We start from the raw sequence: 13,033 nt of genomic DNA, 5'->3' as shown, positions 1-13,033 counted from the left end.
ACTTGTTGGTGACTGGAATTCCTATGTAATAATAATAAAAAATTAGATAATTTACAAATAATTTAATTTTATTACCTAAAAAAAGTCTATTACTATTTATATCATATAAAATATGGCACTTGTTTGTAAGTGCATCAAATGACTATCCATGTCCCACTTATTAGGAGCAAATCTGCTTGGGCCTAGTTGATTTGAGTAGTCCCATTGGGTTCAGACCAATTGACAAACCCTCCTTTCCCATCTGCTAAATGAGGCCCAAGTTGGTGTTCTATACTTGCCAATGGCTGATCCATTCACCTCAACATAGCCTAACTAAAAATCTGTTTCGTTTGGTATCTTTATTTCTTTTAAATTCATGCCAGTATAGATTGTGTATTTTAATTTGCTTATAATTCTTTTGTCCTTTTTCAAATTATGTTTTGTATAAAATTCCAAGAAACAAGTTTATAATCATACCCAACTATCTCCATCTACATATATACCTACCAACCAATCCCGATATATGTAATAAGTCGAACGATCAACAAAGTTTTTAGAAAAAAAAAAAAGAGGAATCGGACTATTATCTTTACAAAAGAAGATAAATGGATAAATCACATAAATTTATATTTGAATACATGAATTTTAATTTTATGTGAATTTAAATAAAAAATGGAATAAAATTATATTAAATTTCAAAATCTAATTTAAGATTCACAAAGTCAACTTCCCAAACATGTTCAAGTGAGGAAGTGTACCAAGTTTTGGGGTTTACAAATAGGAAAAACCATGGGATTGAAATTTCTTAAAGAGAACCAATTAAGATTTGACACGTTTTTAGGGTTGCTGATATAAGAAAAAACGGGGGATTGAAATTCTCACAGAGAACCAATCAAGATTTGACATGTTTTTAGGGTTGCATGATCTCAGTTGCTCTCAGGCCTAAGGGTCTGCCCCCAGCTAATCTCCACCACAAGATCAGACCTTCGATGGGACCCGCTCATGGAATTTTGAATGAGTGCGTAACACTCTAGTGTAACTTCCCCCTCCCCTACCAGTCTAATCTCGATCATCTCCGAGCTCAACTCAAAATACAAAATAATCAACCTCCAGAGAGAGAGAGAGAGAGAGAGAGAGAGGGAGGCAGGAGAGATGTCTTGCCTGGCTTCTTGCTGTGCGGCGTCGACATGTGGTCTCTGCAGTTCAGTAGCATCTGGGATCTCGAAACGTTCCGCGAGGCTCGCCTACTGCGGCCTCTTTGGTACCTCTCTCATCGTATCCTTCGTTCTCCGAGAAGTCGCAGCTCCACTCCTTGAGAAAATCCCTTGTAAGCCGTCTTTGATTCTTTTGTGTCGATGCCCATTTCTTCTTTATTGTACTTTCTCGATGAATTTTATGAATAGCCACTATCTACAGGTTTTGAACATAAAATTGTGTTAGAAAACTAAAAATATAAAATGATAAAACTTAGATACAGATAAAATAAAAATAAAATAACGATTCACAAATTGTGAGTCAGGGATATCTCGAGATTCAAGCCCTCTGTGGTTTATTGACTTAGCCCGGGTGCAGTAGAAACTTGTCGCCCCTAGGATACAACAGCCGGATTTGAATCGTATGACTCTCAAATTTCGCACAAACGAAGGAGTCCAAAGCTCCACAAAAAATACCTTTCTTTGCTTGTCAAACTCTTTAAACTCAAAAGAAGGATGATATGATGAGAATGAAGATAAGAGATTAATGTGCTGTGCTAATGCCTCAAGGTTCTATTTATAGGCACAAAATGACTCTTCATTCTCCATGTACTTAATAAATAAGTTATGTATATATTAAGTAGATGCAACCCCATATTCAAGGTACATTCATATAATTAATTTTATGCATTTATGAGATACATGAATAAATGACCATAATCCAATCCAAGACACATCTTTTCCAAGATAAAATAATAATATTATTATAATACACAAACAATATAATAATATTAAAATACACTAACTATTGCCCCCTCATTTTAATATTATGTATCTACCGTGCATGTAGAGAGTTTAACAATCAAAGATGAATAATTATGCATAATGAAGGTGTGTTCTGTATTGAACCTTCACTTAGCGAACAATAATCTTTACTCCAGAGTCATCTCAGACTTGAACTATGACTGTTTAAGGGAAGTAAAGTATTACTAGTAGCTCACACATAATCATTTAGGTGACATGAGTTTTAATAGCCAGCACGTTTTGGCCTTGTGCTAATCTTAGTTTCATGAGCATATTTGAGAATAAGCCAAATTCTCATAGAGAGTGGCCCCACTCCCATGCTCACATAGGCGAAATTTGTTAAAGGTGCTCCTGTAACTCCGACACCCCACTCATAAGAGATATAAATTATCATTAAGAGTTTTAAAAAACTCAACCTCCTCCGTTACAGGATAAATGCACTTACACCATAGGGATGAGTTTAAAAATAATAGTGCATTTCTTACAACCACCATATGATTCGTTCTTCCCATTAAACCCAATTACAAGATCTTTGGTCCTTGGTTTGGGTATCCTCATATGTCGTTCATGATTTTACGGACTTTAATCCCATCCCTCTCGATGTATTCCAGACCCTTTCTCTTGCTAAGGCCTTAGTTAATGGATCCGCAAGATTTTCAGAAGATTTTATATAACTTACATTAATGATGTCCCTACTCAAATATGATCTCACAATACTATGTTTTCTTCTTATGGGTCTAGATTTACTGTTATAATAATGGTTGTTCACTCTACCAATTGCAGCAGTATTATCACAATTAATTAGGATAGGTGGTATTGGTTTTTCTAAAAATCGGATTTCATACAACATATCTCTTAACCAACTTGCTTCTTCACTAGCTGAGGCTAAAGCAATAAGCTTAGCTTCCATAGTTGAGTTAGCCATTATTGTTTGTTTTTTATATTTTCAGCAAATAGTACCACCACCTAAAGTAAAAATATAACTTGTGGTAGAGAGAGAATCACCTGACAAAGTATTCCAATCAGCATCACAAAAACCTTTAAGTACAACAAGATACTTAGTAAAAAATAAACCATAATTTTTGGTACCAGCTAAATATTTCATTACACGTTCAAGAGCAATACAATGTTCTCTACCCGACTTGCTCGAAAATCTACTAAGTATTCCTATTGCATATGTAATGTCAGGTCTAGTTAAATTAGTTGTATATCTCAGGCTACCAATAATGCTATTATATTCCTCTTGATTAACCACTCTATTTTCATTTTTGATAGGAAACAAGTGATTTCTTGAATCAAAAGGAGTAGTAATACACTTGCATTTATTATAGTCATATTTATTCAAAAAATTTTCAATGTAATGCGTCTGATCAAGAAATATACCATCACATGATCTTGTAATTTTCATGCCTAAAATAATATTAGCCTCATTTAAATTTTTCATCTCAAAATATTTTTTAAGCATAATTTTAGGTTCCTTGAAAAGAGTGTACACTTTGAACCAAAATTTATCATAATAGACATGTCTATTAGCACTTGAGTTTGCCCACCACCTCTCAATACTGTGGACCATATTTATTAAATATTAGTAAGCATTGCCACAAATGGTTCCTCAACTATATTAGATTGAGGAAAAGGCCCAAGTTTACGAAATTTGCAAATTCGAGCAATTTACCCACTTTTGCCATAAACATAACAAATATTGTTGTTTTGCTTGTGTCTTTAGTTCAAATTGTTTAGATTAGGGTTGCCCTTATTCATTTTGTGAGGTCTAATGTTATTTTTCATATTTCTCCTCTTAGACTTTTGTTGAGGGTTTTTAGGAAAAAGACTATTTGGTAAAGTATTATGTTCGGAAGCAATTAACTTTACCTTTGTAGTATTACCGTTTTCTTGCATGATTGCATCTAACCTTCTTACCTCCTTGATATCATACTTATTTTGCAAAGCCTTCTATTTTTACTTTGCCTTTCCATCTCTTGATATGGACTCTTTTAAACCGAAAAGGCTTGTTGCGATCTCCAACATTTTCATTTGATTTCTCAATTGTAGGCTCCATATATTGATTCTCCTTAAAATTGTTAGAAAACTGATGATATAAAATGATAAAACTTAGATACAGATAAAATAAAAATAAAATCACGATTCACAAATAGGCCGAGGCACAGATGTCTCGTTCTCTTTAAGAAGATTCAAGCCCTCAGCGGTTTATTGGCTTAGCCCACGAACCAGTGCAGCAGAACTCCTCAAGACTTGTCTTCCCCAGGATACAACAGTCTGATTTGAATCGTATGACTCTCTTTAATTCCGCACAAACGAAAGAGTCCAAAGCTTTACAAAAAACACCTTTCTTTGCTTGTCAAACTCTCTAGACTTAAAAGAAGGGTGATATGATGAGAATGAAAATAAGAGATTAATGTGTTGTGCTAATGCCTCAAGGATCTATTAATAGGGCACAAAATGATCTTTCATTCTCCATGTACTTAATAAATAAGTTATGTATATGTTAAGTAGATACAACCCTAGATTCAAGGTACATTCATATAATTAATCTTATGCATTTATGAGATACATGAATAAATGACCATAATCCAATCCAAGGTACATCTTCTTTTTCAAGATAAAATAATAATATTATTATAATACACAAACAATATAATAATATTAAAATACACTAACAAATTGTAATGAAATCGGAATTGAATTTTTCTCTCATTTTTTTCATACTTCTCATTAATTTAACTTTCTTTTGGTGGGCATGAAATTCTTTTCTCATTGGCTGCGTAGCCATACCTTGTGTTTTCTATTCAAGAAATTTCTAGATAAACAATACTATCTGTAGACACCCCAATTTTTTTCCAGTCCATTTTTAGGAAGACCAGGCGCAATAAAAGTTGACTTTAAATCCTTAGAGTTGGATGACCCCTTTTTGGAAAAATCTGATCGAGTCCTGTGTGTCGATAAGTGAGTCTCAAATTTCAAAGTTGATCCCTTTGTAAAAAATGAGTCCCGATACTTTGAATTGTGTCCCGGTATTCTAAAAATTTGAGTCCCATTAACTTTAATTTTAAAACTGATTCCTTCTAACTTTCAGTTTAGGTCCTTAAAGTTTGAAATTGAGTCCTTGCATTTTGTTCAGTGGAAAATTGAGTTCGTTTTAATTTTTAATTTGAGTCCTTGAATTTTTAATTGAGGTTTTCAAATTTTTGAATTGAGTTTTGGATTTGAAACTAAGTCTTTCAATTGTAGAATTGAGTCTTTCAATTTTAAAAACCAGGTATTTTGTTGAGTCTTAAGGTTAGTTTTTATTACCAGTTTTTTTTTTTCCTTAAGCAAGGTGGGTCAACTTTGATGTGAGTTTCTGGTCAAAATTTGAAAGCATACATGAGGTCATACATTTTATTAAAAGAGGAAGGGCATGTGCCCAAAATTTTGAGGTACATTGGGGTGTTGCAAACTGTGTTGTGCATACATACAGTAAAAATATCAAAAAATTGTACATTACAAATGAGAGAATACAAGGAAAGAGAAAGCAAGTACAAAAAAATGTTGCAGGGAAAGGGAATGCGGGGGTACATCCCATACGTGAAAATACACACAAAAATTACACGAATAATAATAAATATAGGGAAAATCAAAGCAGCTCCAATCCCTGTCTGCCAGCTGGAATAGCTGAGAGCACCTCCCAAAGCTTCCTACGCACAAAGAAGGAAATAGCACATCAGTTACCAAAGGAAATTTATAAAAAGATAAATAAAAATCACATGTGCGTAGGGAGAGAATGAAAAATGGTTAAGAAAATATTCCTTGTCAGACAATCGCAAGAATAAATGGGAAAAGTTGTTAGAAGGGAATTCTGTTGGAAGGGAGCCTCACGGGAAGCATTTGGGCGCCAAAACTTCACCCAGACTCCCTATAAATAGGGAGTCTCGCACGGTGCACAACACATGCAATTAGAAAGGGAAGAAGGCTCTACAAAAATTGAGAGCGTTAGAGAGAAAAATCAGAGAGCTAGAGAGGAAACTCTGCAAAATTGAGAGAAGGGGAGTGAGCATTAGAAGAGCAACATAGAGAAATTAGCATTCGAATAGAGAGCAAGCAAAATAGCCATTAGCAAAAGAGAGCAACATCAACCCTCGGGGCAGCTAAGGGACAGAAGCAGAAGCAGGGCAGCATTCAGAATATAGAGTAGCATTCAGAGTACATAATACCTTCAGAATACTGGAGCAGACACCCAGACAAGCACAGAAGAAGGGGAGAAGAAGACCGGAGGAGAGGAAGAATTAAGGTAAAAATAAAATGACTATTCTCTCTTTGGATTATATACTATGTTTGTTAACAGGGATGCAAGTACCCCCATCTGAAGCCTCAGGTTCACATTTGAACCCAAGCTGAAGCACTGAGCATCCCAAACCCGAAACCCTTGACCCATTTAACATCTTGGACCTTGGTCCGAACTTGAACTTGAACCTGAACTCGAGTTCGAATCGAACCCTTTGAAATAACCTTGGTCCATTTTAAAGTCTACTCGAGGCCCTAACCCACTTCTAAAGCCTCTGAGCCCACTTCGAAACAGAAGGCCCACTAAAGCTCTTTAAGCCCCCCAAGCCCATTTTTAAAATAACCCTGGGCCCTTTTAAAAATTAACCCTAGGCTTGTTTTAAAAAACCAACCTGGGGCCCGTTTTGAAAATTTGAACCCCAGGCCCGTTTTAAAACCAACCCCACAAAGCTTGTTTTAGAATTTTAACCCCAGGTCCATTAAAATATTTTTTTTACCCCAGACCCGTTTTTAAAATCAAACCAAAACCCATTTTGAAAATTTTAACCCTAAGCCCATTTTAAAATCAAAACAAAGCCTGGTTTAAAAGTTTTTTTAACCCCAGGCGCGTTTTAAAATTGACCCTAAGCTCGTTTTAAAAATTTTAACCCTGGGTCCGTTTTTAAAATCCGAAGCCCATTCATTTTAAAGTTAACCAAACCCATTTATAAAACCCAACCAAAGCCCATTTTGAAAACAAACCCAAAGTCCACCGAGCCCATTGACCCCACTCGTTTCAAATCAAATCATTGCAGCCCCCACAAGAGTCAACCCGACATCAACTCATAGTATTGAGACGAGTTACTCATCTTCAACCCGAAACCCTGAACTAGAGCCCTAAGATCAATTGAGCCCTAGATCGTTCAAATGCAACCGGTGCTCAAACAACACTCACTCACATCATCACAAAAACAAAGCCAATATTCCAATCACAACCTAACCAGTATTCAAATCACATACATATCTTACAAAAAATAAAAAAAGAGAATTGGGAGAGATATTTATCTGTGTGTGTCTTCAAGAGTCAAATGGGTCCTCACCTTTGAGATTTCAGACCTCTCAAGGTCAGCAAAGGTTTAGGCCTGCGAGTTTGTCCCATAGTAAACGGGGAAAAGATATAGGGTGAGAGAGGGGAAGCTTCTGAAAGAGTTTTGCTTTGAGAAGGAGATAGGGATCGGAAAGTGAGCTAGGGTTTAGAGAGGATCAAAGGAAATTGCAGGCTTAGGGTTTCTGAGAAGAGTCTTTACAAGAGGAAAAGGAGAAGAGAGTGTGAACAGGGAATTTCAGCGGAGAGTTAGGGTTTCACCCGAAAGGTTTACAGAGAGATTGTAGGGAGCTAGGGTTGCAGAGAGTCGCAGAGGAGCGAGAGCTTGAGAAGGGAGAGAAAGAATGAGAAGAGACAGAGAGAGATACAGGATGAGTGAGGAGGGAGTTGTGGTAGAAACTAGGGTTTCATTCCCAGGTTTTCGAGAAGGAGAGAGCGGTATAGAGAGAATGAGTCTAGGGTTTCGTTTGCAGGGTTTCAAAGAGTTGAGGATCTGAGAGAGACAGTAGATAGGGAGAGGAGAAAAAAAGAAACAGTAGGGGCCGAGGCTCTGCTCGCAGGGTTGCATAAGGGAAGAAGATCTCAAAAACCTTAGGGTTCCTAAGAATGCTTGAGGGAGGACAGGGAAGAGAGGAAAGGAAAGAGAGAAGAGAGAGGGGCGAGAGAGAGGGAGAAGGAAGAAATGAGAGAAGAAATTTTTTTGGTTTAAATATCTCAGACCTCAGAACCATAGGATTTCAGCACGTGGCATGTTTTTGCCCGTTCGATCAGAAGGCCACGCAGTTCCTTCCAACACCGTCCATTTTGTATTTTTTGTCAATGTTCTGGATCTAGCCATGATAGCGATATGTGTTCATCTGCCCCCCCCCCCCCGGGGGCCGTTGGATCCCAGTTTTCCAAGAATGACTGCGATTGAGCCATGTCATCTACCCGAGCGTACTCCATTCTCCACCGTCGGATCTCTAATCCCCAGAAACGGTTGCGATCACGCTGTATCAAAAGTCCCATCAATGTCCACTCCTCCACTCGATCGTTGACACATGGCATCTCCACCTCCATACACACCCAGCCTCACGCGGCCTTTTGAGAGCTGTCTGATCACCCCCTCGTGACAACGAACACGATAAGGCCACGTGTCTGATCCGGGTCACGTTTGACCTGTCGCTCAGCTGCCGACGCATGGCCTCAAGCTGGCTTGAATCGGTTCCCCATGAACCATTGACTTTCCCCTGGCTGGTTGACGTCTTGACCCGATTCTGAACCGGATTCCTTTTAGATACTTTATTTATTTGTGTTATTTAAATACTCAATAATTCACAAAAATTCAGAAAAATCACAAAAAATTTCAAAAAAATTACAGAAAATTCAGAAAATTTGGAAAAAATTTTAAAAAAATATTTTTTGACTCAATTTTCATAAGTTTCCTTATTTTTGTACCATATTATTTAATTATCTTAAAATTTGGGGAAAATATGGAAAAATTTTAGGAAATCATAAAAAATTCAGAAAAATGAAAAAAAAATTGAAAAAATATCTTTGAGACCAAAACTTTTTTTTTTTTTTTTTGAACTTTTCATCCCAAATTAGTTCAAAACCCTTCCGATATTCTTAAATATCATTTTATACTTAGAAAAACCCTACAAAATTTCAAAATTTCAAGAGTCTATTTTGTACAATACTTTTCCGATTTTCTATCCCTATGATTGCAACAAATGGGTATGAGCTTTTTGAGCTTTGCATACCCTTGTGAGGGAATATGTACATATTGTATATCATGTCTACATTTGTGTGGTTCATTTCTTTACATTTTGTAAATTCACAAAGGGAGTAAGATAAAAAGGCTATTAAGTTTAATTTGGGATAATTTTTAATTAATTAGGTATCATTCATAGAACGGGCTTGTAGGGGGTGCTAATATCTTCCCCTTGCATAACGGAACTCCTGATCCTTACTTTGGTATGTGCAGACCAATTCTACCCTTAATTGGATAGCAATCGTGTGTTCTAACCACACTTTGAAAGGTTAGTGGTGACTTTATCACATCCATTTTTCACAAAAATCATCAAACCACACTTTTTATTTCGCCCGCACCTCGGGGCACTATTCGCTCCGCAAGGATGTCGCGACACTATCAAATTTTGGATAGATTACAGGATTATTAATTTTGTAACTGAAGGCCCACAATTGCATACTTCATGAAGCTAAGAATTTCTGCATTTGGGCATTGAGTTCTGATAAGTGTGCAGGGAAAATGTGGGATTGCTATTAGGATGTGTTTGGTTCAGGAAATTTAATATTCCAGTAAAGTTTCAAATCACTGGATTCTAGAGTTTTAGTACTCAAATTCCTAGGAAATTGTTCATTAGTCATAGTAATATTAAACTCCTAGGAATGTAATATTCCTATATTTCCTTTTACCCAAACCTTGGTGATAAATAATATCAAATTTTTTTTTCTAATATTCAAAACTACCCAAATACACTATGTAACAAGAAGCGATATTCTTATTCTTGTATAAACCTCTAGATAAAATAATTTCAATTTTTTTTAAGAAAATACCCAAAAAAATTCATACTTCAAAATGCACTTGCACAAGTATCTAACACTAATGAAAATTATAGGGAGATAATAACACTCATTAAAGAACATTAATTCACATTTTTATTACAAGGAAAGCTAAAAATATTAAAACCCATAACAACACAATAATATAAAGGGTCAATAACTAAAATTGATTTTAAAACAAGTTATAACAAAATCTATCTCCACATGAAGAGATATTATCAATTTCCTATTCTAAAGAGAAAATCATTAGTTTGTCTCCAATATTAATTATATTTTCAGTGCTAGCCAAAAATATAATAATATTCTATTTGGACTAAAAATTTAATTATTTTGACTAAATTAAATTCTCTAATTTAATTATCAAATAATAAAATAAATAATCCACTTGTAAAGATCAGAACACTCGTTAGTGTGCGACCCCATAGGTTCAATACTAAGCCGATAGTAAGTTGGTCAAATCAATTTACTAATCAAGGTTGGCGTCTAGCAGCACTTCTTAGTGACCAAATAGCATGAAGTATACAACTACGTTCAAGAACCTTTAGAAGAATAATTGTAGTATTTTCTTCCTTCATTATAGCTCCGGGTATACCTTAGGATATGGTCCGACTGTCAAATCCCAATAGGTAACCTACTATGTTCCATGTCTATTATAACTAACCAATGAATGACATAAGTAACTCTTTTCTTCTTTCATTCAATTGTCCTGGCTAATGTCTTATTTTAGTCGTTATAATTAATGACAACATAGGCTCAAACTCACCAAGAGTTGACAGATTCCATCTTGATCAATCATTAATTTTACAAGTATTAAATCATACCCAATATCCTTTCAATTATCACCGTAGGGAAATAGGTGTCCAGAATCAAAGTATGATAAATAACATGTTAATTACTATGACGATCCCAGGTCAAAGAAAATTCTTACATCATATTCCTTAAGAAAATATCCTATTGACAAATTGATGGTAATTCTAACCATTAGGAATTTTCGAATGAGTCAGTTCAATGATCATATCTCCATATGCATCATCTATATATGTAATTTAGTTAATGAGATCAACTAATCTCTATCTTATAGAGACCACCACATATATATTGATCTAACCAGATCATTAATGTCCTAATATTAATAATCCTAAGACTAAGAACAATTTAGATTGAATAGTAAAAGGCCTAACTTTCATTGTCACGATCTCCATCATGATGACAAGCCTATAAATTTAATCAAGGATCTTTATTTAGTTAAATAAATAACTAAATAATAAAACTGCTAATGGCAATTAGTAATCAAAATTGTTGATTAAAAAATGTGTTCGAACTATTACATGTGATGTAGTTATTAATAATTAACATACTGATTTTGTTTAATTTTTACATGCATATTTGTATTTCAAATAATTATGAATTATTTATTACATGTGATGTAAATTAATTGCATGTAGACGACCTAAATATTAAATCCATATGTTTTTAGTGATTATCTCACTATGTTATTAAAATTGTTTTAATAATTTTTCCGTCTCACTGAAAATTGAATTCTTGGGCAGTAAAATATAAGATATTTTATTATAAAGCTTTCCATCAAAATAAATAGTTATATTTATTTCTTGTTTACAAGGTGCGACTTGACAACTAGGAGACTTGTAGTTCAAAGAATAAAATAGAATTATTTATTGCGTTTGATGCATGCATGGAAAGAATTATTTCATTTTATACTATAGGCCTAGACTTCCCGCCGGCGCGGGGGGGGGGGGGGGGGTATGATATTTAACTGATTCTTTTCCAAAGTGATGGATGAACTCAACTATGCCAATATGAACGACCTAACAACCAGGGGGCTATTTGGTATGGAGCTAATTATGGAAGTCGTATTGAGATACAATTGGTAAAAGTACCTACTTTTAAAATATGCGTGAGAAACGGCTTGACTACCAAGGGACTCATTCATATTGTTAAAAAATTCCCATACTCCACTAAAAGAAAATAGAGTTTTCTGTAACTACAATGAGGGTAACGTAGTTCATGATATTAGTGGAAATATCATTTAGGTAAAAGGTCCATGTCTTTGTGATATAGTGTTCTTATATTATTTTATTTTTCCTAATCTCAAAATTCTCAAAATGTTTGCTAAATCACTGCGCGGTATACTTGATACCAGTAAATTGGTTGGACCAAATTTTGATTATTGGTCCGAAATTTGAGAATTATTCTCATGCATGAAAAGCTTATTAATATGATTGATGACAGAAGCCCCATCCCTAGATGATGCTAAGACTACCGAGGATATTCAGAAATACTTGGAAAAAAGTCTTACTGCCAAATGCATCATACTAGCGTCTATGAGTTCTGAACATCAGAGGAAATATCAGGATATGGATCAACCTGCTATCATCGAACATCTTAAGAAGATTTATGGTGCACAAGGCAAGATAGCTAGATATCAACTATCTAAGGCTTTATTTAAATCTGCATTGACTGTGAGCTCTCAAATTGGGCCCCATGTGATCAAAATGATTGATCTTGTTGAACAACTTGTGAAGTTGGGGTGCACACTTGGCAAGGAGCTTTCTCAAGATTTGATCTTGCAGTCACTGCCTAGTTCTTTTTCATAGTTCATTGTTAACTACAACATGAATAAAATGAGTTGTGATCTTCTTGAGATGCTCACTATGTTGGTTGATTATTATGATAATCAAATTGCATCTGAGAAGAATAAAGGAACTATCATGTTGGCTGGCTATTCTTCCAAAAGGAAGGGTAAGGATGAGAAAAGCCTAAGAAGAAGCCTACTGTGCCTAATGGTGGTGTGACCAAACCTAAAGGCAAAGAGGGCAGAGTTAATCAAGCTGCTAGTGAATGTTTCTTCTGCAAGAAGAAAGGTCATTGGAAGAGAAACTGCAAAGAGTATCTTGCATTTCTAAAGAAACCAAGTGAGACTATCATGAAAAATGTTTTCATGATTTCTTCAACTATTACCAATTCTTCAATGTGGGTATTAAATATTGGCAGTAGTTTTAACATCTACAATATGTTGTAGGAACTTCAAATCAGTAAGAGGTTAAAGAAAGGGGAAGATAATCTTCAAGTTGGGAATGGTGCAAATGTTGTAGCCTGAGCTGTAAGA

At 35.2% G+C, this 13,033-nt stretch overlaps 1 protein-coding gene across 2 annotated transcripts in view; it reads left to right on the top strand.

Moving 5' to 3' along the window:
- The first annotated feature begins 875 nt into the window (after positions 1-875).
- LOC131150238 (uncharacterized) overlaps positions 876-13,033 on the top strand; it is a 28,119-nt gene continuing 15,961 nt past the window's right edge. The window contains exon 1 of one of the 2 annotated variants that reach the window (XM_058100844.1): positions 876-1,306. In XM_058100844.1, the coding sequence (XP_057956827.1) occupies positions 1,132-1,306 (175 nt within the window). In that variant the 5' untranslated portion in view covers positions 876-1,131. The remainder of the gene's footprint in view (positions 1,307-13,033) is intronic. The other variant, XM_058100843.1, reaches the window with a different exon arrangement.

Source organism: Malania oleifera, chromosome 3 (genome assembly GCF_029873635.1).
Source record: "Malania oleifera isolate guangnan ecotype guangnan chromosome 3, ASM2987363v1, whole genome shotgun sequence".
NCBI lineage: Eukaryota > Viridiplantae > Streptophyta > Magnoliopsida > Santalales > Ximeniaceae > Malania > Malania oleifera.
This window is presented reverse-complemented; position numbering and strand designations above follow the sequence as displayed.